The sequence below is a fragment of the Maniola hyperantus genome, chromosome 17 (genome assembly GCF_902806685.2).
Source record: "Maniola hyperantus chromosome 17, iAphHyp1.2, whole genome shotgun sequence".
Classification (NCBI taxonomy): Eukaryota; Metazoa; Arthropoda; class Insecta; order Lepidoptera; family Nymphalidae; genus Maniola; species Maniola hyperantus.
This window is the reverse complement of record NC_048552.1, coordinates 9,017,217-9,043,607: the sequence shown is the minus strand read 5'-3', so window position 1 is coordinate 9,043,607 and position 26,391 is coordinate 9,017,217. Positions and strand designations below refer to the sequence as shown.

General features: G+C 37.0%; 1 protein-coding gene across 3 annotated transcripts in view; it reads right to left on the bottom strand.

Annotated features, from left to right (window-relative positions):
* unc-13 overlaps positions 1-20,572 on the bottom strand; it is a 394,380-nt gene extending 373,808 nt beyond the window's left edge. For 2 of the 3 annotated variants that reach the window (XM_069504112.1, XM_069504113.1), the window contains exon 1: positions 20,256-20,570. In XM_069504112.1, coding sequence (XP_069360213.1) covers positions 20,256-20,277 — 22 coding nt within the window. In that variant the 5' untranslated portion in view covers positions 20,278-20,570. Of the gene's footprint in view, positions 1-20,255 lie in introns of all 3 variants that reach the window. The other variant, XM_069504114.1, reaches the window with a different exon arrangement.
* Positions 20,573-26,391: the final 5,819 nt, after the last annotated feature.

Here is a 26,391-nt window from a genome sequence, read left to right as displayed (position 1 = left end):
TCTGAGCCTCCTTAGACAGAGAGATAGGCGTGGATTATCACGTTTCATCTATCTCCTGTAACAGTAGTTGTTGTGTTCTCCGGATAAGTTGGTTTCTCAGTGAGTGATATTCCTCAGTAACTGACCTTCGGGCATTCAGCCTCAATGTAAATGAAAACCTTAGAATTGGTTGAGATAAAAATGTGCATATGGTACTATAACTACTACGATAGGTATATTAAAAGCAAAGTAGTATAATTGACAGAATGTACTAATTAATTCGAGCTAAATTGATAAAAAAATCTGAACTAAATGTAATGTAAAAAGAAACCTAAGGACTACAACTGCATGAATTCTGTAAAATGATCAGCTAAATGTCTACTCGTTATAACTAGATAGGTAACTATGACTTATTATATACCTACTTACTTTTAGAAAGAACTTTTTTAAAATTATATTATATTTTTGAATAAGGTGTAGGTAAGTACATTGAGTTATCAATGATCTAATTATTTCTACTTACTTTTGATCTGGGAATGATGTAGGTTCTGCTCAAGATTTCTTGCATATTTTCGGTTCAAGGCACGAAAATTTACAGGAAGTGAGCATTAGGTATACCTACTTTATGCTAAATTTGCTCATTATTCTATAGTCACAATGTGACACAAGTAAGAGCTTTCTTAACTTTTTCCGATTAGTGGTACACCTAGTTTTGCTATAATTTAGAAGAAATAATAAATGCTAAAATGTAAAAGGTCTATAGTAAAGAATGTATATATGTGTTGAAATAATTATCTAATTGCAAAAACTAATTATTTTAAAGATATAGTGTTATAGTTCTTGGTAAAACATAGGAATATAGTAGTCCTATCGGTTGGCTGAAACTTGATCGTGTGAAAAGACAAATTCTATATCTTTGTAATTTAATGTCTGGAAAGAATTGCACATACCTATCTAATTAATTTACTTTATTACCTGTCTTTTAAAACGTGATTTTGTAAAGGGACCGCGAATTTTCCTTCGTGTATATAAATGTATAGTATGGTTTTGGGAATTCGAGGTTTGGTTAGGAATTTTGGGAATAGGATTCTGTACCTTCGTATGCTTAGTGTTAATTCGACTTAAACTCGGCTTTTCCTGTGACTTTGCCTGTAATTTTGATTTTTCCAAATGATTAACAGACCTAGATTTATTTAACGGGGTATCCGCGTTCGTTTCTGAAACCTTTTTATTAATAATTGTATAATCGTATTCACTTAACTTTAAATTCCATCGCGTAATACGTGGACCTAATTCTTTGAACTTGAGTAAATTTTGAAAATTAGAAATCAAATTAAACTTTTTACCAAAAAGATACGGCCTAAAGTATTTTGTGGCCCAGACTATTGCAAGAAGTTCTTTTTTATTCGTAGGATATTTAGTTTCACTATCATTCAAAGTTCTGGAAGAGTAGGCAATAGGCATATCGGCGCCAAGAGGGCCTTGCGTAAGCGTTGCACTTAAAGTGGTTTCTGATGCGTATGTGGTTAAATTTAATTCTTTTCCAGAATCTGTATATGCTAGGATAGGCATATTTTTAACAAGAATTTGACACTGTCTGAAACAATTGACGAATTCTGAATCAAAATTTAATTTCGCTCCTTTCTTCAAGCACGATGTTAAAGGCTTGGTTACACTTGCGAAGTCGGGTATGAATCTTCTGTAAAAGCCAAGGATGCCTAAAAAATCCTTAGTCTGCTGGCGATTTTTAGGTAATGGGTAATTTAAAATATGTAAAACATAATGTGGGTTTGGTTTTATACCATCTGGAGAATACATGTGACAGAATGGCGTTTCGCGTTTGAAAAATTCAGATTTATCTAACTGGATTATTAAATTGAAGTTTCTAAGTCGTTCGAACGAATCTCGCAAATTGAGTATGTGTTCCTGTAAGGATGTTGAAAAAATTACAATTTTGTCAAAAAGGGTTGTACAATTTGGTAGGCCTTGAAGGACACTGTCCATAAGATCTTCGGAAATTGTATATGAATTTTGTATATCTAAAGTCGTAAAGTACAAAGACCTCCCGATTTTATCCAGAAAGTTGGTAAAATCACTCGGATTCTTTTTATCTAATTTATTAAGTTGTCGGAAATCGACAGTTAAATTACCTATATTAGAAATAAATACATCTGGAAATTCTTTACAAAGGTTAATTAAATTCATTGTCTCCTCTGCATTTAACTGTTCTATGGGCAAACGTGATATTATGAAATCGTAATTCTGCCTATCGTCAGCAACGGTGTCAATTTCATTTTCACACCGGGTCGGCACGTATTGTTGGGAATTATAATATTGGTCCGATATATTACTATACACAGGAATTTTACGTTCCGGAGTTTCCAGTGTACTGTGTAGATTTAAGTCCACCTGTGGGCAAATTTTTGAATCAGGGTGAGGTTGGCATGGGATATAAGTGCTTGAAGGGTATTGAGGTTCTGAAGGAATGTGTTTTTGGGACATTGAGTATTTTCGTGATCTAGAAGGGAAATTCGTACCACTATAATAATTTCGCTGTGAATAAAAATAATAAGGTCTACGAGTATGCTTATGATAATTTTGAAAAAATTTAGTTCTGTTCTGTAGATGTATTATATTTAATTCTTCTTTGGCAAATTCAAGAGCAGTTTGCAGCGTGGGGGGTCTCATACACCTTACTCTTGACCCTAAAGGTTCTCTTAAACCTTTTAAGAACGTTTTAAGGGCTAACTTTTGATAGAGTGTTATTTTTACTTCGACAGTAGTTTTGACAGTTTCGTGTAGCTCTACATACGTAATAAGTGTGCAGAGTAAATTTTGAACTTTTTCGTAAAATATTTGTACTGTATCTGGACCTTGAATTAAATATGATAAGTCTGTTAGTAAGGTTATTTCATCTCGGTAATCGGAAAAACTGTTAACTAATGTATCTTTAATTTTATTCCAATCATCGGAAATTCCGTAGGCTGATATAGTTCTTGCTGCAGATCCGGTAATTTTATTAAGAATTCCGCTAATCAAGGAAAGGTTTGAAAGCTCATACTCTTGACCTGGATTTAAAAATGAGCGCACTAATTGGTCGGCTAAATTGATAAATCTCGTTAAAGTATAAGAATTTCCATCAAAATTCGGTAAAAACTTAAGTGACTTATTTATTCTATCTAACAAATCTACTTGGTTAAGTTCCGTCATTTTTTTATATTCTTAACTATCTACCTAAAGGTATCAATAATTAAATTAACAAAACTCAATAAAATCAAAGTAGTACCTATACTTAACTACGCGGGTGAGTAAAATCGTAATAGTTATAAAATTATAGTACCCTGCGCAAAAGTTAATATAACAACCAATAAAAAGGATTTCATGTACTTACAAAACCAAAGTCACTGGCGAGCTTCGATCCATCGATTTCCAGTATGACTCGAAGTCTTCAGCGACAGCTCCTATGACAGCTGCTCCTCGTAGGTTCTGTAGTCCTGACAAGGAAGTTGACAGCGTTGACCCGACTTTTTAGGGGATGCACCACGACGACCTTGAATATCCAGGACTATCCTACCGACTGCGCCAGTTACGTAAGGGCGGCTACCTGGAGCGGGGGTTGAAGGCAGAAGTCCTTTTTGGTTACGAAAATGATTTAATTAGGACATTCGTGTCGACGTTGGGACACGAAGGCCTTTACTTAACTATATCTTATCTAAATTACAAATACTACTTATGCTAGATTAATGCTACCTTAAAACTAACTCTATCGATTTTATATCGATTTCCCCTCTACCGTTCTGTGGTCGGTTAGCACCAGAGATCACGTACAGAGGTGGCTGCAGACCTTGATGACTCTATGTGCCGGAACGTGATGAGATGGCATATTTCCACACGTAGCTGGGCTGCTAGACGACATGTTAGCTCCCCCGGCGATGCCTGGGTTTTATATAGATAGGTAAGGATAGCTGTATCCGTAACACGCGGATGACGTCGCGAGCATAAGCTGCTATTATATAAATCCATTAGAATTTTGCCTATCTGGATAATAACAGTTGTGTGGACTTAAGTTAGCAACTTGTTGACCCAAGTAGGTACTGGCTTGTGGTACTAAAGTCGGTCTACGCCCGTGCCGAACCATGCTGTGCTCCATACGTAACCTAATTATTATCACCTTATTAATGATTTAAAAAGCTTTTTGATACTAGACCACCATAATAATTATTTATGTAACGACTAGCTCTATCCTCGGATTTCATCTACGTGGAATTTCCGCTTGCATTTCTGCGTCTATTGTTAAAGGTTGCGTCTATTGGTAAGTTAGATCACGTGACGTCCGTTTCAAAGGCGGCAAATTACAAGTGCGATAATAATTGTAGATTAGAATGCATCAAGAGTGCATTCCATTACGTTCTGAAGCATAAGATCCGATTATAGTGTTCATTTATCTGTCAATTATTTAGATCGACTCTCTAATAAAGCCTTTATGTGTTTGATCCTCTTCCACGCGTAACCTTTAAAGGTCCAGCAATCATGGCATTTTGTAGACAGAGAAACAAGATCGATCTATAAAGGTATACAGGATCTATAAACGACACGTTTATAATACAATTGACTAGCTGAATACCAATAATAATAATAGTGATATCTCCTATGAAGACTTCTTTGGTTACTTTTTTCCAAGCAAGTATTGAAATCTATTATATCCAGGCGAGCAATTAATATTGTACTTATTTGATGAATACGCATGAATAGAACGATTTATTTGCAATAAGTGTGCGAATCAGCTGACCCATTTGGCTTCTAAATGAAACGTGCGGTACACAAAGGCTGGAAGAACTTGAATACCAAATGCTGAGTCAACACCTAGCCTATTATACGAAGCAATGCTGCATCAGATGTATACATATTTTTATTCTGGCTTATTGTAAATTTTAAAAACTGTAAGCCTTTGTACACAATACTCGTATATTCGGGATTTTGGTTTTTGTGTGCTTACTCCTTTTGGACATATTTTTGTATGCATATGTTTAATCGTCTGTAAAGAGACATAATGGGCATGCCAGTCCAAATAACTAAATTTATTCAATTACATAGGCACATACTGCCATTTTTAAGCCATTAATCAGATCACTCAAGGAATTTAGAAATTAAAATTTGCATTTATCTTGGCTTAGTGAATATTAAGTTTCTTTAACAAAAACCGCAGGTGATTTTAAATTGAAGCAGTGAGAATCGCCGCTCATCTCATTTGACGAGCTTTCTGCACTTTCCTCTCTCAAGACCTTGGAAAAGTGCCGCTAAATATTCATTCATTAAAGCGCGCCACTTTTAAACTTGATGAATAGAAATTCTAAAGCCGAGGCGGCAATGACTGCATGTTTCCATTGTACTCATATGCTTTTCGTGGTAGCCTGCAAAGGTATTTTAGTCTGCTATGCATTCATTCAATTCGGTGTGCTTTAAGTTTAAGGGTCAAAAACAATAAGGCGAAAATATACAATATACGTATCAAAAAAATTAAGCATATATAGCCTAGACGGTAGGACTATTTTCACTGTAACTATCATTTTTTTTACATACAATTGTATTATTATTAGGTATTAACATTTGCCCGTCCACTCGAGCATTTTTATTTTGAAATTAACTAGACAAAATCATTGGTAAGAATGCAATAGTCAATCGGTAAGAGTGCAATAGTCAGAACTCCGTACCGCCTAACATTCGATTCAATTTTTTAAAATTTTTCTCTCCGTAAGAACCATTCTCGTACTTCAAGGAATATTATAAAAAAAAGTTAGCGAAATCGGTTCAGCTGTTCTCGAGATTTGCGATCAGCAACACATTTAGCGATTCATTTTAATATATAGATTATTCCTCGTGTGGTTTACAGAATAAATTATTCAAAAACATTGTACTTCTACTATATTGTAATACCTACTAGCTGATGCCCGCGACTTCGTACGCGTGGATTTACGTTTGAAAAATCCTGTGGTAACTCTTTGATTTTCTGGGATAAAACGTAGCCTATGTCACTCTCCATTAAAATCAAAATGCAAACCATGCAAAAAATCAAGTCGATCCGTTGCTCCGTTGCGACGTGATTGAAGGACAAACCAACAAACAAACACACTTTCGCGTCTATAATAGAGGTAGTGATTATTTTTGTACTCGTATTTAATACCAAAATATGAAATCATCTAAATTGGCTGAATTTGTAGGATAAATTAAATCCAATTACTAAAATACGCAAATTGGCTACTGGAGCATACGACAGACAGGCGAATACCCCATCTATTCATATTTGAAAACCGTAAACACGGCTCAATACAAACGACGAGATATTATGTGAATACTGTTAGTAAACAAGTGTTACATGTACCTACGTTCATTGGATTTGCTCATCGAGCAATATGATTGCAATGGATTTATTTAATAGCTAACAGTCTAGGTATTATTAGTAAAGTGATTTGCCGTAGGTACTTAGCGATTGATGGGTTATTTTTCATGTCATTTCAATAATTGTGTGTAAAAAATGCTGAACCGGCGAGATTTGAAATCACATTTTTCTGTTTATGTGACTTTATCCGCGTGGATTTAGGTTTTAATAAAAATCCTGTGGGAACTTTATGATGCAAGCTATTTCTGTACCAAATTTTATTAACATTCGGTTAAACGGATGAGCCGTGAAAAGCTAGCAGACAGACAGATACACTCTCGCTTTTATTTATTAGTATTCATGATAAGCTTCAGGCAATATAATATACAGAAGGTAAAGCGACTATGTCGCTCAGCAATCAACATAGGTGTTTAATAGGCAATATTTTTCAGCCTTAGGAAACTATTGGCAAAAATAGAAAAAATATATAGAAAGCTAAGCGACTATTTCGCTCAGCAGTCAGCATAGGTATTTAATAGGCAATATTTTTCAGCCTTAGGAAACTGTTGACAAAAATAGAAAAAATATACAGACTTATACTTAATATACAGAAAGTAAGGCGACTATGTCGCTCAGCAGTCAGCATATTAGGTATTTAATAGGCAATGTCGTTCAGCCTTAGCAAACTATTGGCAAAAATAGAAAAAAAATACAGACTAGAAGAGACCTTTATTATTCAAACACGTGACCAATTTGCGATCGAAATACCTACAAGTGAAACTGTGTCGGTGTGTCCTAACTACAAATTCGCCCGTTTTCGTGATTACTCTAGCGCGCGGTCTCTTAACGTCATTTATTGTTATTAAATTGACCTGCAAAATTGGCGTGGGGTGGCACGTGGCCTATTAGAACTCTCAACGCCTTTTCTACACGACTGCCCAAAAAGGAGTGTACCCCATTGATGTTTATTATTCTAGGGTGTACCCAATGTTTTCAGGGCTCATGTATAGATGTATGTGAGTTTTTTGTAAAATAATGATATTTGGAGATATTTTCAAATGTGAAATTTTTTTTCTTTTTAGTTTGTGTTTTGGCAGAGTAGTCGTGTTTTTTTTAAATTATTACTTGGTTTCAACACACAATCAAATCAAACCTTTGTGTAAATCTATGTTAGGTATATAATATATTTTACTACATAATGCCCCCAACTCCGTCCACGTGGATTTCTAAAAATAGGAACTCCATCCGTCTCCGGGATTCAAGCTATCATTTACCAAATTTCGTAAAATGGTCTGCGAAAATGTAACAACCAGGCGTTTATAATATAAAAATACTAGGTGGTGTTCGCGACTTCTGCGTAGTTTAAAGTTTTTTAATAATCCCGTGGGAAGTCTTGTATTTTCAATGTCGCTAGTTCTTGCAGTTGTGCTTAGTTTTAATAGACAAATTCATAGAGATAGAAGTACACATTACTTTTTGTTGGATGATACTTACTAAACTTTACATTTTTGCCACTAAGTAGGTATACTTGTAAATCCTTTTGATACACCTGAAACCCATTTCGTGAACGAATTTAGAATGCAATATTAAATTGCTTTCTAGCTGTACCTACTTTGAGCTCTAAAATCTTCTCTTGTCGGATTTCCGCTTTGAGTGGACTGCCAGTGAGAAAAATGTTTAAGTCTACACTGAATATATCAAAAAAGTTAGAAATCTTACATATTCATTTGTCATTTTTATAAGTATTAAAAATAATAATAAAACATTGGGAAAAATATTTATTGGCTTATATTTTATTAATTATTTCCTGCACCCTTAGCTTCGCACTTTATGTATTTCACGAATATATAAAAAAATATATATATGCGCGTTAACAGCCAAAACGGCCTGTTGAGCGGATACGATCAATTATTTTATTTAAAAAAGAATTAGATACATATATTTTATATAGGTACACTCGTATATCTTACGCGGAAACTTAAACCTACGATACTTGGTTCACATTATTTGTAGAGCGCTATCTCTTGTACTCTCGTGCGTTTTGTATTTTCTGTCTCATTCGTTACCGAGCACGGATTTTATACGCCACGTAATATGGACGTATCATGTCTATGGTATAATCTTATTGGCTGTCCTGTTACTAGGATCAAAAATATAATATTTACGCAATTACAAAATTCGCAAAATACTCTCAACCTAACATAGCTAGGGGACCTGTGGTGATTTTTTAAATTGGCACTGTTTGTCAATAATATTTATTTGAAAACTCCCATCAAAGGGTTCCACGCTTTCCTCTCTACAAGTAGGTGGAGGCGCTATTTTAACGCCCACATTGATGTACGAGGTTTGCTCGTCTGGTATATTAATGTAGAATGAAATGATCTTCTTAGTCTAATCAATTCAACTCAAAGTTCTATTAAGCGTAGTTTGTGGGTGGTGACTGAAATAGCATTTGCAGCGCATTTCACGTGTTTTATACCAATTATGTCAATTTTTACATTATAGAATACAAAAAGATACTTGACACTTTCAGATGTCTCATCGTGGTCTCATCAGTAACATAGTTCCAAGTATGTTCACACAGTGACGCTCAGTGCTTCTATCAGTGCCAAAGTCAAATTGCTTCAAAAACAGATTGGCAATCGCAGGTTCAGCGTATCTATTTGTATTACAATAGGTCAGTGGTCATATTAAGTGACCAACTAGGTCAGACTGAACTAGAGTGCGGGAACTCTCGTTTGAACTTTGATCCTGAATCGACGGTATGTCAAATATATGTCTATGGTGACGTAAAATTAAAGAAAAATAGGGCTACTTTAGGGATACGTGCGTCAACTGTACTAACATTTGACGCCTGCCAGTGACGTCGAAACCTCGACGTTTTGTTAGAAGTTCCTTAACTGTCGTGAACTGTTACTAAGTGGACCAAGAAGTGGACAGACAACATCAAACGAGTCGTAATAGAGCTACTGGATTCAGGCGGCACAAGACAGTGGCGTGCGGAAATCCCTACAAGTACCTTTGTCAGGCGGTGGACTGTTGATGATGATGATGAGTGTTCCAAAATGCACATCACAGAGTACATTTAACATTTAGTAACATAACAATGCTATAGCGTGCAGGTCTACATAATTTTAAAGGTTGTGTGGGGAGACGAGATAATATGCGTCATGCCTTTGGTAGGCAAAGGCATGACGCATTCAACGACGGTCTAGCAAGGGCGCGGTTGTACGTTCAACCAGAGTGCCTTAGATGTTGAGGGTGATTATGAGACTGACCTTCACGTCATATTTGGGTTTTCAATATGACAGAGCTTAGATGTTTTCGATATATGTAAATCTATACTTATAAAAAACGTTTCCTGACTGACTGACTGATTTATCAACGCACAGCTTCTGGGGTTAGAAACTCAAAATTTTGACAGTAGATCCCAAATTTTAGATTGCATGTTTATAGGAGCTCCTGAAGTTTATTATTAGACAAAATAAAAACAAGACTGTTGAAAACACGTGTTTCTTCCTAAATTAATAATTTGTTAAGGTTACATTTACATAAAAATCTTTCCAGACACTAAAAATAAACATACCTATGATACTAATAAATTAATTATTTTTTATAAACTAATAAATTAAATTAAAAATTCAATTAATTATTACTAATGTAAATTTAATTTATATTATTTTTTAAAGGTCCATCCATTCTTTCATGCTTATTTTAGTTATTTTTATGATAACAGTAACAGCCTACAATTAATATACAATACCATAACGACCGATCGACTTTTCAAAATGAATTTCTTTACAGAATTCCCGTTTGTAGTCCTATTAAGATTTTATTGTCACGTTTTTCTTTTGTATATTCATTTCCCACAATAGGAAAAGTAAATGCCGAGAATAGTAAAGATAAATCTATTTAAAATGGTGGAATATCCACATTACCAATACGAGTATCAATTGTTAGTGATATAGGTACCTACCTACCTGGGACTGACTGCCAAAAGATGATAATACTATCATAAGGTCCGATACCGTACAAATGTAATGATTGCAGCTAGATTACATCAGCTTCGCGAAGGTCGAAGGCAGTACATGTCTCTTGTCTCTTGGTCATGAGACAAGACCAATGACCAAGGGCAGCGAGCGAAACGGAACCACCAAGGCCAAGCGATCAACGTCAATCATTCATCGCCAGGAAGTTGAATTCCTCAACGTAAACAAACTTTTCAACCCCCACCAGTTTACTATCAATCTAATATTTTGTTAATACTTACTTACTATTTAATATTATATATATATACATATATAAGAATACTTAGACTACATTTTAGTCTTCCTTGATAAGATTGGGAGGAAAATTTTCTCCCTTGACAAAAATGGAGGTAATGTTTGTTGTTATTTCATATCTCGTAATATTTCATTTCTTATTTACTTTAGCAATCATAAATGAGTGGGTAGATGAAAGGATAATATGATTATCATAATAAATTCTGTATGGATTAGGTTGAGTATACCTACCAATAGGTAATATATTAACTATATAATTTTTTATTCGTAACTTGCCGCAATATTTTGTATTTGGAAATAATAATAATTAGTTCTCAACCAACGTTAATTAAAGGTTATGAGCTTAAGGGCTGGCGCATAAAGACGGCGTAGATTAGAGCCAAATATTTTTGATAACAAATAAAACTTAGCTTTTTCTGTATCAATACATTTCAAATTGGCACTTATTTGGTTGGTAGGTTCTCCTCCGGCCTCCTCCGTGTTTTGTTTTCAGCAGATAAAAATATCTGCTGAAAACAAAACACGGAGGAGGCCCAAAAGATGCGTGGTGCGCTTAATGCTCTGGCTACATGCTCCACCTTACCTACACCCATATACCTTGCATAAGCCAGTTTGCGCGTGCATGTGGACGGTACCTAGCACGGTGGTTCGCGCAAGCCTAAGTTGCTGATACGCCTGAGTAAGTCACGTGCCGGGAGTACGCAAAGTAAATAAAGCTCAGTTTGATTAGTCACCAAGAAAGACTATGCTATAAAATTGTCTTTGAATCGAGTCTACTTAAATTCCCAAATAAATATCTTTCATGCAGGAACACCCACAGCCTGTTAAGAGGCCGTACGCTGTAGCGCTCTAACGAGTTTCAGCTCGAATTTTAAATGTGTGCGTGTACCTCACAATGGCACCGTAATCTGCACTCACACATAGACATGGCATACTTACCTTAGGTCGGGCAGGCCTATATTGATACTTTGCGTAGTCGATTCCAAAAATTCTAAGCTCTTATAGAACACAATTTTGGATCTTTAGTATGTTTTTATTTTATTATTTTGTTAGATTTATTTATTTTGTATTAAGATGTGTGATAACTTACACATAGGTAAACACCTATAAGAATGCATATTATAAATGCGAAAGTGTTTTTGTTAGTTGGTTTATTAGTTTGCTGGTTTGTCCTTCAATCACAAAACAACAGATTGGCGTAATTTTTTGCATGGATATACCTAGTTAAAGTGACAGTGATCTGGAGAGAAACAGAAGTTTTATCTCGGAAAACCAAAAAGTTTGGATGGGATAATTAAAAACGTAAATCCACGCGGATGACGTCGCCGGCATCAAACTGCGATGAACAATGGAAGGAACCCGATTACTAACTAATGTTTATGACATTGGTCAATAGAGTAATCTGGTTATCTCGGGTATACCATTGTTATTTTCATAAAGAAGTACTCTCAGGCACGTAATATTACCGTGTCTTAGGTGTGCAATTGTCTATTGTACAGGTGCTAAGCTTTAGGTAAATAAAATTTGCACGTGCTGAATTCTTGCAAGTTTTGTTACCTGTAGTCTATTAAGAAGGGATTGATCTATGATATTTTACCTTTTTTTAAATTAGAATCGTTATATCTGAAGCTTCAATAGTTCCCAAAAAATCGAAAATCGGGCATGCGGCCTCTTAAATCAAACATCAAAAGTTCTCATAACAAATTGACCCGCTACAACATGCCTGAAAATAAATACACGTTCCGGTAAATGGTAAGGCATTTTTACCTTATCTTGTATGTTACAGTCAAAACTCTTATCCAGTCAAGACTATTTTTAACTGGAAAGTACAATCAAAACTAGATTAAACAAACGACGTTAGTCAAAAGTAGTTTAAACTGAAGTTTCGGTCAAAACTCTGCTGGAATAAATCATTATTAAATTCATAAAATCTAAATATATTTAAGGAAAAGGTGACTGACGGACTGATCTATCAACGCACAGCTCAAACTACAGTACGGATCGGGCTGAAATTTAGCATGTAGATAGCTATTATGATGTAGGCATCCGCTAAGAAAGAATTTTTGAAAATTCAACCCCTAAGGGGGTAAAATAGGGGTTTGAAATTTGTGTAGTCCACGCGGATGAAGTCGTGGGAGTAAGCTAGTAATACATATAAGATTAGGTCGAATGTCGCTCAGAACGAAATCAGAGCACCCCGACTCCACGCAGTCTTGACTCTTGTCATTCCTACACCTTGAGTTTTATTATATAGCGCGAAGCTAGAAGTCTGTCTTCTTGCGTAGCCTATTTGCATAGTCCTTCAATTACGTCGCAACGGTGCAACGGATTGACGTGATTTTTTGCATGGGTATAGATAAAGAGATACCTGGATACCTGGAGAGTGACATAGGCTACTTCTTATCCCGGAAAATCAAAGAGTTCCCACGGGATTTTTAAAGAACCTAATTCCACGCGGACGAAGTCGCGGGCATAAGCTAGTTGACAATAAATAATAACTGACTGAAAAACTACTTTCAACCAACGTCGCTCCTCAAAACTAATTTGATAGGTTTTTTTTCAGTTAAAAGTAGTTTTGACTGGATAATAGTTTCGACTGTGATATAATATACATACATGAGGGTATCGACGTTGTATAAAGGTTATGCCATGGGTTGCTCCACAATGACTGAATCCCCTCAAGTGTCGGCCGTTATGGCGCGGCGTGGTTTAAAATGCTCCGTCTTGACACACTTCCCCGAGAACACCTGACTTGTGGTGTTGTGCAAAGCATAAGCGAATAGCGTTTGTATCTTAATGTTTGCTCAACCTTAACTGACACGAACCACTATAGGTGGATTTTCGAACCGAGCGTCTGTGGTGTGACTTACGCGGTGCCACCATAGTCATCACTGGCGCCACAGACGCTGGACTCGCTTCTTCCTTTAGGTATGCCAATGGTAATTCCCTTCCGGTGTCCTTGTTTCCCGTCCTGTATCACTTAAATTCCTTTAAGGTAAGAGTAAATAGGCATCTTCTAGGTGAGCGCGCTCCAATCTAGACCTCATCATTACTTTTTATTAAGCATGACTGTCGTCTAGCGCCAGCTTATCTTGCAGTTAAAGAAAAATGAGGTTTGTTTCCACTAAGTTTCCTCAAATCTTGAGTGTCTTCTTCTAAATCTAGGGAAGCTTTCGAATTATTTTTTGAACCTAACCACGACCATCGATTCCTAAGTAGCTTTAACTGAACATTAACGAGAATTTCGTACCTTGAGTAACTTATCTTAGTGATAATCGTACTAAGTATGTGAAAATCTCTCCAGAGAGAATACAAATATAAATAAAAGTGTTCCATACTTTTCCATCAGAAACAATATAAAAACAATTAAGGTGTGCCAGTACCGCATTAATCATTATTCTATTTTCATCATTTAACTGCAATTTTTTATGACTATCCTGAAAATTAAAATGACAAATATTTTGCAAGTTGCAAGTTTTTGTACCTAGGTACTCGTAGTTCAACTAAAATCAAATAAGTACCTAACAAACAAACCCTCAAACAACAAATTCCAGACATCAATCTCGACCCTATTTTTGTACCTTAATCGATTTTATAGGATCCGGCACGAAATATTGGTACATGAATAAATATGCTAGACAGCTTATGCCTGCGATTTCGTCCGCGTGGATTTCGGTTATAACAATCCCGTGCGAACTCTTTAATTTTCCGGGATAAAAAGTAGCCTATGTCACTCTCCAGGTCTTTAACTGTGTCCATACAAAAAATCACGTCGATTGTAGCGTGATTATAGAGATTGTAGAGTGTAGCTTAGTTGTAGCGTGATTAAAGGACAAACCAACAAACAAACACACTTTCGGATTATTTCACACATAATATGGGTAGTGAGGTAGTGATTTTTATGGAGTTAGTATTGTAAAGATAAATCTAGTTATTTATAACTATATATAAATAGAACCTGTGCTTTAGCACAGGTTCTATTTATATACTTCGTCTCCACAACGGGGCCTGCGATACTATATTCAGCTCTGACAACGGTTAAAAATATATAAGTTACGTAAGCTTTAGAAACTTATACAAAGAAATATTTCAACAGAAGCATGCCTCAAGTTACAGGAGAATACCTTCTTGACTTTACGAAATAGGTGAGCACATATTTTTATTATGTTTGTTTAGGTATCTACTAAAACTCTAAGAATAAGTATTATTTTACTATCAATCAATATTTTTATGTACCCATTCATTTAATTAAATCAGTATAATACCTAACTATAAACACACTTACGAGTAGGTATGAGATAAACATACCTATAATAATTATGTTTGTCAAATTAAATAAAATATTTACTATATATACTTATATACATATTTGGTTTAAAAATTATTGTACCTACCTACCTACTTAATTTATTATTTTTACTTGCACCACACGTATAATATAGAAGTCAAGAAATTAATTTGTACTTGAAAGGAATCTACAGCGTCCATTTTGAAATCTATCTACAACTCAAATAATATGAAAGAAAGCCCCTTACGGTCCCAAGAGAAATCTAACGCTTCCAAATACTTCAAAGGGAAATATTAAAAGAAAGAAAAGCTATATTGATTGTGACGTCTGAAACGGTTTCGGTTCGTACACTACGTACGTGCTTATACCTTTTTTTTCACATACTTACAAGTTAGCCCTTCACTGCAATCTCACCTGGTGACGATGCAGTCTAAGATCGAAGCGGGCTAACCCGGAAGGGGTATGGCAGTTTTTTAGTAAACCCATGCCCCTTTGGTTTCTACACGGCATCGTACCGGAACGCTAAATCGCTTGGCGGCACGGCTTTGCCGGTAGGATAGTAACTAGCCACGGCCAAAGCCTCCCACCAGACCAGACCAGAAATTTAGAAATTATAAAATTCCTAATCCCTGCCAGGAATCGAACCCGGGACCTCCCACTAATAAGACCACAGCGCTTACCACTGCGCAAGGGAGGTCGTCAATACCTACCTACTATGCCTACTAGCTGCACCTGCCTTCTTACAGTAGTACCCTTTTTTTAATAATTTATGGAATCTAAATATATAAAAGGAAAAAGTGGCTGACTGACTGACTGATCTATCAACGCACAACTCAAACTACTGGACGGATCGGGCTAAAATTTGGCATGCACATAGGTAGCCATTTGACGTAGATGTCCGCTAAGAAAGGATTTTTGAATTTCGACTCCTAAGGGGGTAAAAAAGGGGTTTGAAATTTGCATAGTTAACGCGGACGAAGTCGCGTAATATAATACTTAGGTAAGTTTTAAATGTTTTACAACGTGAAATCGTGTTTAGGAATTTTAAGGTAGGAATATTTTATGTAATTAACGTTGTGGAGAACTAGATATAAGCTCAACCAATACGGGTCGCTGAGCACAGAGTTTCGGCTGAGGATAATAGTGAATAATTTATAACCTATGTGGCAAGAGGCCAAACACTGTTTGTTGTGTTTCTGTTCCTAGCAAGCTAAATTCAATAAAGACCTACCTACAGAAATACATGATATTCTATCCTCACGCCAGCCTATAAAACAGACACGTTAATTCAAATTTTGAAACGTCCTACCCAAAGATTTAAAAAAAAGATATAACTGAGGTGTACACATAACGGCACTCCAAACCCAGGGACCAGCAGGGTAATCAGCTATCTAGTATTTAAAACAAAGTCCTTTAAGGTGCTTTCATTGCAGATCGTGGAAGTACTTTTTAGAGTCTAATACTTTAGTAGTTATAGTATGAGTTTTATAAATTCAACAAATGCCAACATTTCAGTATAAGACAAATTTATTGATTTTCATTATTGTTTCAATTTTTTTGGGGTAGCCTCTTCATTCTTTAACTCCAAACGCCTTGAAGACGTTATTACGTTAAAAAAACAAAGTTTTGTTTTGTTGTTAAAAAATAAATTAATATTAGGTATGTAATCTAATGTTTGAAGCTAAAAAAATCTTTTCCCACAATATTTTAAAAGCTATTTGGTTTAACGATGTTTGTTGAATATATGCTCTCAACGCTGAAGTGAAATCACTTTACAGACGCCGCCCTTTACCTACCTCTACCACCTACGCAACAAACACGTGCCTTCATTACCAAATTGCTACGAAGCCGGTCACTACTGGCAAATATTTGTGTTTCAAGGAATATTAGCAATGTTTTCCCCGATATAATCCAAGAAATTTCATAGAACCATTTCAGAGAACACTTAATAAACAAAAATAATAATTTTATTTATTCTATTAATAATTGCTTTCCATTAACCGCATCAACTAATGCCAACCAGTTACCACCCTACCGGCAAAGCTGCGCCGCCAAGCGATTTAGCGTTCCGGTACGTTGCCGCGTAGAAGAGGATCAGGGGTAAGGGTTTAATGAGACTATCATGTCCCTTCCAAGTTAGCCCGCTTTGATCTAAGACTGCGTCATCACTTACCAGCAGGTGAGATCGCATTCAAGGGCTAACTTGTATTAGAATTTTAAAAAACCAAAACCAATGGACTGATTGAAATTACTATAAGTATGGGACAGATCAAGATGGCCATCGGAGAGAGAACGCCCCGCACACCCACACAGCCCCCGCGCTAACCCGGTGCGGGTGAGCACGGGTGATGTGCGGGGCGTCCCCCTCCCCCACATACCCCGATTGCCATCTCGACCTATCGCGTACCTACTATACTAATAACGTATCCTGTGATAATAGATTATTTTCTCCCAGCTAACTTAACTCATAAGCTCAAGTAAGAAACCAACTTAATAGGCGCACTGTGGCTGCTATCGCCTGAGCGGCTCGCTCTAACAGGCAAAGCCAAAGTCAGCTTCTCTACAGTATTTACGGAATACGGGAATACTCAATAATTAATGCTTGCGTTCGGGCATCCCCGTTTCGATAGAAGCCACGACAACATTGCAGCTGATGAAAAAAAGCAATCACTGTGTTTCGTTAATAGGTACTAATTTTTTATTTATTTAATTTATTTATTTTATATTTAATTAATTATTTATTTAAGATTTTATATGACACCTCACCAACGAATACAATCGAGCGCCAAAACACAATAACGTCAGAGTAAAATGGGCCCGAATGTTCAAAAATTCAGCACCGCTGATTTTAATTTCACGTTTTCGCTTAGAGCGCCGGCTGTAATGGATGAACTTGATCTTTAAACAAGGCAGTTAAGGTCCATTTTACTTTGACGCTAATATGTGTCGACGCTCAAGTTCTATACGTTGATAACGTGTAAAATCTTATGCTAATGCTACCGATCACAGTAGCTACAGGACGACGAGCCGAACTAAGTATAATTTTAATATAACTGATGTCAATAGTATAACTTGTATGTAGGTACAATATTTCAGAATAGAAATTGGCTAACGAAAGAAAAGACTGGAAAAGCTCGGTAAATTCAAAAAATATCAAATGGCAGCCCCAAAATTAGTATGACAGACCTGGAATGACCTAATTTGATAGAATAAAAATAAGGAATTCTAAAAGTATCAAATTAGGTTATTCCAGGTCGGTCATACTAATTTTGGGGCTGCCATACAGATATTTTTTAATTTGCCGCGCTTTTCCAGTCTCTTCTTTCGCTAGCCAGACTCTAGTTTATTAATCCTTCGTTACCATGGCGAGATAAAGTTTAACCATTAACCCATTAACCCATTGCTTTGAACGTTGTTTAACTTAGATAATTTAGTAAGAGCTTCAACTACTTACACAACACAACAAATTACACAATTCGTGAATTTTCTTTGAGCCGCTTGTCAATAGAGTATGATACCTTCTCTTCAGTATGTACTTAAGTATTATATATTATTAATGTTGTTAATTGTTGTAAATGTAATAATTAATATAAATGATTATATTAATTGAAATCAATGTTGACGATAATCGATTGTTTAATTACATAATACTATTTTATAATAAATTAATCAGAGCATAAAATGTAAGCTTCACTTAATTAGGAATGAAAGCCAGCCGCTATTCGTAAATGCACCGAATAACGTAGCAATTTTCCAACCTACTATTAGACTACGATAGAGAAAACCGAACCTTGTTTATGATGCTATTTAGCTTGCTTTTAGAATAATGCTATGCACTGCGGGTTTTCGGTGAACGCCTAACAAGTTAGAGGAATATATTATAGGAAATATTATATTCCTATTTACTTACAGGTCGTTCAACTCGGTTGCATATTTTGCTATCGATAACGTGGCTGACTATAGACACGAATCGGAAACCTCATTTCTCCAGAAAAAAATAGGTTAAAATTGTAGAGTTGTAGAGTTAGAATAAAATAGAATATATTTTTATTCAAGTAAACTTTTACAAGTGCTCAATCGTCGTGCAGTGCTTGAATCGTCAAATAGTTTTTACCACTGGTTCGGAATGCAGTTCAGTTAATTGATGTATAAAGTAAATGAAACTAACTGTTACTAATATCCACAGTTATATTTTTATTAATATTATAAATACTAGAGTGTGTCTGTCTGTCCATTTGTCTATCTGCTAGCTTTTCACGGCTCAACCGATTTTGACCATATAAAGATATCCTTGAATCCCGGGGAAAGACATAGGCTACTTTTATCCCGGGAGTTCAAAAGTATAGTAGTACGCTCATTTATTGAAAATGGATCACTTGCAGATTATAATGATGTATTTATGAATCTGCTCACTTTGTAAATAGTTCTAAAAAGCTCACGCAGGAAAGTGTTCTAAAAAACGTTGGAATTCGAGATTTCCATTTCCAGTACACTCATCTTAAGTCAGCAGCATTCTGAGAAGTGATATCTCCTCAGATCTCGTTTTTCATCTGCATTAAATAGCGAATCCAGTGAATGTAGACCCACTAACAACCTATTTATGTAAGTGTTGATGCGCCCCGCTGAAAGGATGAAAGGATTTCAAAGACGATAGTAAAGTTTTACACAGAAACATCATAAGAAGGTGAACTTACGTTATATAATCTACGTGAACAGTAGATAAATATATCTAGGTAACCTAAGTTACGAATGATAACAACGTGCTATACTTAAAATGTGTGGGTGTGTGGGTTCTATTTTCCATGTTGTTAGGCTTAATATAGCTTTTACAGTCTGTGAATAAAGATGTTTTCTTTCGAATCATCCATTCGTCCACTGCTTGGTTAATTATACCTACTTAAATGAATTTCAAACTTTAACAATATAAATATTATTATTGACACGAAATGAATGGTTAGATGTAATTTTTCGTGTGATCAAACTTCAATTTATTGCTATCGCAATCGACGAATGAAGATAGTAGGTACCTAATGAGAAATACTCGAACAACAGAAACGGCAGATAAGTACCTATACTTATTAAAAAAATATAGGGAGGTAAGTTGGATGATTTGTGATCTCAATGAGAAAATCCTACAGCTTGCTTCATATTACTACATCGAGATGTAATTAAAATTGAAAACATCAATACTTAGTGAAGTAATTTTTGTAACGGCGCCCTAAAACAGAGGCTTTGTGCCATATAGTCCATAACGACCGGGAATGATTGCGTGAGACAAAAACACAAAGCGCAGAAGGTTCATCGAAAGTGGCGCGAAAACGTTACACACCTGTGACGCTGAGCAAGGACATGGTGGGACGAGTGTCCGTCTGGCCTGGCTGGCCCGTCGACCCGAGGCGGTCGGCGGGGCCGGCGCCTCACCGGCCGCCGCGGGGCGCCATATCTCGCACACGCGCGCCCGGCTCTGCGCGGCCCGGCGACCGACTGACGCCCGGCGCCTCGCCGCCGAGCCATCAACCTACACGCCGCAGGACATGCCTCCGCCGGCCGGCGCGTCTGCCCTCGCCACCACTCATCACAATCCTCGCACTAGTGCGCACAGACGTAGCTCGGACTGTTCGCTGAACTACACTCGCGAGCGCGCCACCACGGCTCGGGACGCGACGAAAGCTCGTCGTGTTGGCTCGAGTAATAATAAGGCTTCGAAAGCGCATCCACACATTTTTACGTTCACGTCCAGTACGCGCAAGCGCACTGGGAACGTCTTCTGACATCACCGGCACCCGGATTATTTTCGCCCGGCGAGGTAAATACCCTCACATCGATCGGACCCGGTTAAACTGGATGCAATTATTGCACTGGCCTACTCCTCTTACTGTAGGAGTTATATCGGTGGACAAATACGAAAATCTTTAAGCGACAAACTTAGCAAAAAATTTGAAAGCGGTTGCATTATTCTTCTAGTAAGATCGTACTTTTATGTAATAAGAATAACGAATAACCCACCCCAACTTCCTAAGTCTGAAACATTTTATTGTTCACATCTAGAGTTTAGCAAAAAGGTGCAATCAAATAGTTAGTTAAGGCTTATCGAAAATTTTATGAAGAAAACCAATCAGTCTGATGGTAGAGTCATTAACGACATAGATATAAGACACACCTACGTAGAAACAGACGACTCGGTAGAAAAAGCTCACACATTTGATGTTCATTTTACATAGTAGACTGGCATTTCGAGGGCCGGTTCCGAAGCGTTTTTACTTATTCAAAACAGATGAATAAAAGACTAGTTACTTTAGTTAGTATTTCAAGTAGATACTCAGAGGCCTACTTAAAAACTCTTTTGAAAATCCAATCTGTCTATTGGTCTCACTGCCTAATGACTCTACCACTGTGCAGGTAGTACTGGTCCAGAGTACAAATATTACACATAGTGCAGTAGACATCTAAATATCTTAAATATATAAAAGGAAAAGGTGACTGACTGACTGACTAACTGACTGACTGACTGACTCACTGACTGATCTATCAACGCACAGCTCAAACTACTAGACGGATCGGGCTGAAATTTGGCATGCAGATAGCTATTATGACGTAGGCATCCGCTAAGAAAGGATTTTTGAAAATTCAACCCCCAAGGGGGTGAAATAGGGGTTTGAAATTTATGTAGTCCACGCGGACGAAGTCGCGAGCATAAGTTAGTATAATAAAATGAAAAAGTGACTGACTGACTGACTGATCGATCAACGCACAGCTCGAACTACTGGACGGATCGTACTGAAATTTGGCATGCAGATAGCTATTATAACGTAGGGATCCGCTAAGAAAGGATTTTTAAAAATTCAACCCCTGAGGGGGTGAAATAGGTGTTTGAAAATTGTGTAGTCCACGCGGATGAAGTCGCGAGCATAAGCTAGTATTATATAAGGTAGTTAAGTTAAGCAAAATTCCATAGCAATTATATTTTTTGCGATAATAGTAGTATCATAACTTTATGGATAATAGCAATTAACTTTTTCGCGATGTGAAGGCAGCAGTGTATTCTAAATTCGTAATCAACTTTTGTCTTACGCCTAAGCGCTTTAAGGCTGAAGCCTTAAAGCGCGCTGGTTGCGAGAAGCTTTGACAAAGCAATAAAGCAGTATAAACCGCAGTAACAAACTTTTGAAAAGAAACTTTGATATGAAATCTACTTAGCCCAATGCTTTTAACTTCTTTAATTACGTCTTGTCGTACATTGTTACTATCGTGCATACCACACTATGTGGTTCACATAATTTGGTGGCGCAACGTTTGGACCTGTTCCATATGCATTCGCAAATCATCAGACGTATTGAGTAAGTGTTAACGTACCCACATTTGTAATGGTCTTATACATAAACAACCTGTGTAGTTAATTAATAGTAGACTCAGGACTTTATTCAGCTGATGCCAGCGACCTCGTTAGTGTGGATTTATGTTTTAAAAAATACTCTATATACTCTGATTTTGCGGGTAAAAAGTAGCCTGTATCACTCTCCAGATTTTTAACTATATTCATGCAAAAAGTCATATCGATCCTCTGATCCGTTGCAACGTGATTGAAGAACAAGCCTACGAACCAATAAATCAACAAATAAACACAGTTTCACATTTATAATAATATTATGGGTAGTGATCCCATGTTTCTAACAAGCTGTTGGAAACGGCTCGATTGGAAATAGGCACAGGTTTTTTTGCAACTTTCTATAAATCATGAAACCTACATCCAATTTATATATTCAAATAGGTAGTAGGTACCCACCTAACTCATGTCGGTTTCTATTCAGTTGCTTATGTAATCTACTAGCTCGATACAGACGCACTCTCTAAAAATGCCGGCAACTCTTCAGTTTCCTGCATAATCAGTAATGTCTCACTTGCTTAGCTACATAGAAGTACTCTACTTGAGACATGCTTTCATTATTATTCATACTCTACCTACCACCACCTACAGTACCTACTTAGCAGTAGTCAGTAGACTAGTCGCAACTTGCAACGGCTAGCTGTAGGTTTAGGTAGATATCTATCGTTATAATAGAGTGATGGGTATCTATTGTTAGGAAGAAGCATACAGTTTCAGATTTATGGGTTAACTAGCTTTTGCTCGCGACTTGGTCCGCGTGGACTACACAAATTTCAAACACCTATTTCACCCCCTCAGGGGTTGAATTTCCAAAAATCCTTTCTTAGCGGATCCCTACGTTATAATAGCTATCTGCATGCCAAATTTCAGCCCGATCCGTCCAGTAGTTTGAGCTGTGCGATGATAGATCAGTGAGTCAGTCACCTTTTCCTTTTATATATTTAAACATTAATATCAAACACGTAGGTACCTATGTGCTTTATTCTGTTAGGTACACTAACTAGGCTAATATATTTTTAAATACCTACGTGGTGCACAATACGTGTAATGCTGGTGTTTTGGAAAATGTGCCATAATCGCACAAATGCCCAGAGCCATAATACCATGATATTATCATCATCATTAATATTAACCGATACACGTCCACTATGCTTGACATAGGTCTCTTCTACGCGCTGCGGTCTTGCACCACCTGAATCCAGCGGCTCGCTGTGACTCATTTAATGTCGTATGTCCACCTATTTCGCTTTCCAGTGGGAAGTCGTCATTCCAAACTTGGGACCCCAGCATCTATCGGTTTCTCGAACTATGTGGTCAACCCATTGCCACTTAAGCTTCGCAACCCTCTCAGCCCTTAGTACTATACTTAAGTTTAAACCGGCTCGCTAGAAAGCCTGGAGCACCGCAGAGACGTAAGCTCTCTATGCGTGTTCTATCGCCTTTATAATGGGGAGTGCTCTGAAGAGCTTTTTGACTTCATTCCACCCTCATTTTTCTAAAACCGTACCGCGCGCCACCGTAAGGAATTTCACCCTCACCACCTGGGTGTCTGGTGCACTTCGACCGTCCGCTGTGCCAGATCCTTCTTTCCACGTACATGCAAACTGTGGAACCAACTCCCATAGGCGGTGTTCCCACTAGATTACAACATGGGGTTATTCAAGGGGCGGACCAACAGAATCCTAAAAGGCCGGCAACACATCGGCGGTTCCTCTGGTGCTGCAAATGTTTATGGGCGGCGGTAGTCACTTAGCATCAGGTGACCGGCCTGCTCGTTTGCTCGCTATCTCTATTAAAATTAAAAAAAAAATATGAAATCCTTTAGAGAACCGATTTACCTCAATCTATGTTTTCCATGAGTAGTAAGTACTAAGTACTAATACTTACCTACTTTTACATATAACAAATAACAATGCTGTATAGCTGAAATGTTGTTAGCACGTCATACTTTGCTCAGGCGCAATATAAGTGTTCTGGATCTGGAGATAGCAATCACTTTGTGCGTAGGTGGGCAGGTACCTACCTTTTTAATAGACGTGTAGAATTCGACGAAGTACCTACTGACCTACGACAGAGGAGACAAGTGGCTGAATACGCTCTTTGGAAAAGGCCTAAGTCCTTATGAACTATGTAGTATAATAATATTATGTACCTACTTAGGTACTTACGTGTTATTTGCCACAATTGTGCTTTTATATTTTACTAAAAAGTTGTAAAGATATGTACTCAGTGCATATTTACCTACTAATTACTAGGTATATTAGGTATAAGTATCTATCCTAAAACTAATAGTGCTTTACTTACACATAGCTACTCGTATAGGTACTTACACAATACCTACTAAAACATATTTTATAAAACTTAGGAGCGTACTAAATGCTGACTGTGTCGTGAGTTTTACCAATATACTTATTGTATCAAAGTCAAAGTCAAATGATTTATTCAAAATAGGTAATAAATTACTCTTATTGATGGTCTGGTATGGTGTTAGATTTGTAAGATATAGTGGTGATAATTATAACGCAAACTTAAAACTAAAGCTACGAGGGTTCCAAACGCGCCCAGGTCTGAGAAGAGCCCACAACAAACTTTATGTATGTAGTATGTAGTATGTAGTATGTATGAAACTATGACCTCTTGACTTGAAAAAATACTGTCACAAATAGCTCATAATAACATACACCTACCTAGTAGGTAGGTACCTACTAAACTAATAATGCAGCATCCTATGGCAGCATCACTGCTTCGTAACACAAAATAATCTTTATCAATGAGTTGTTGTGCTAACTTTGTTATGTAATTCGCACGTGGAGTCAGCGTCACTCGGCCCTTCCGACTTTCCACGAAATCACTCGGACTCTAACGCGGATATCGATCGAAAGTCCGCGAACGCGCGACACTCTTGTGACGTCACAAACGGCACGATTCTTACGAAGTACTATGCACAAGTAAACTCATATACTACTTACGACCTTATTACAAAGGTTTAGAATTCAAAATTGATTGATAAGCATTTCATAACATTAATCGATTGTTAGGAAGTTGTGGGTGCTACCAGCGTTACTCCCGATGTGCGAGCCTCCTGACCCATATTGAACGAGCTCGATTGCCGTGAAATTGCGTGTTGCGTATGCCATTTACACGCATCGTACGGTACTTATAGGCACCTACTTATACGAATTGATCTTAAAAGTGATCCGTCGTCACAAACTATATAAAATAAAACTTATAGAGCTTGAAAATTCATTTTATAATTATTGTTTGTAACTTTAGCATGTCTACTTAAGAGCATTTTGATTAACTGGTACTGTAACCAGTAAGATGATTCCTCTATCTGAGATACTTTTACTACGAATTTGATAACTTATTTTTTTGACGCTCAGGCAATAAGTTAGTAGATATGGGCGCTGCTCGACTGTACATTATAACTCAACTTTAGTAGGTTAATTTAGATATTGTTATTCGCAGATTATAGGTAAAAAAAAGGAAAAGTCCTGAATCACTGACTGAATCATTTACGCCCAGACCAAACCCTTGGACGAAGCTGAAATTTTGCACAGCGGTTCCCTTGTTGCAAGTGGTTAGTCTAAATATATAAAAGGAAAAGGTGACTAACTGACTGACTGATCTATCAACGCACAGCTCAAACTACTGGACGGATCGGGCTGAAATTTGGAATGCAGATAGCTATTACGACGTAGGCATCCGCTAAGAAAGGATTTTTGAAAATTCCACCCCTAAGGGGTAATAGTGGTTTGAAAGTTGTATAGTCCACGCGAACGAAGTCGCGAGCATAAGCTAGTTAAATATAAAAGTGGAAATTATTTTTTTATTGTTGAGCATACTTTTATAATAAGGATAACTTAAAATTCGTAACTGACCTTGTATTGTTATGCTTTTACGAATCTATGTCTTCAATAGCCTACGGCGTAGGATAAGGCGTAGCCAGCGCCTACGCGAAACGCAGTTGGATGGGACCCGTAACACCGCGTAGCTACGCGCTACGGCGTAGCATCCTTAATGTAGCGCGTTCTAGATTATCAAAGAACTTTTCACGGAAACATGAATAAAACGACATAAA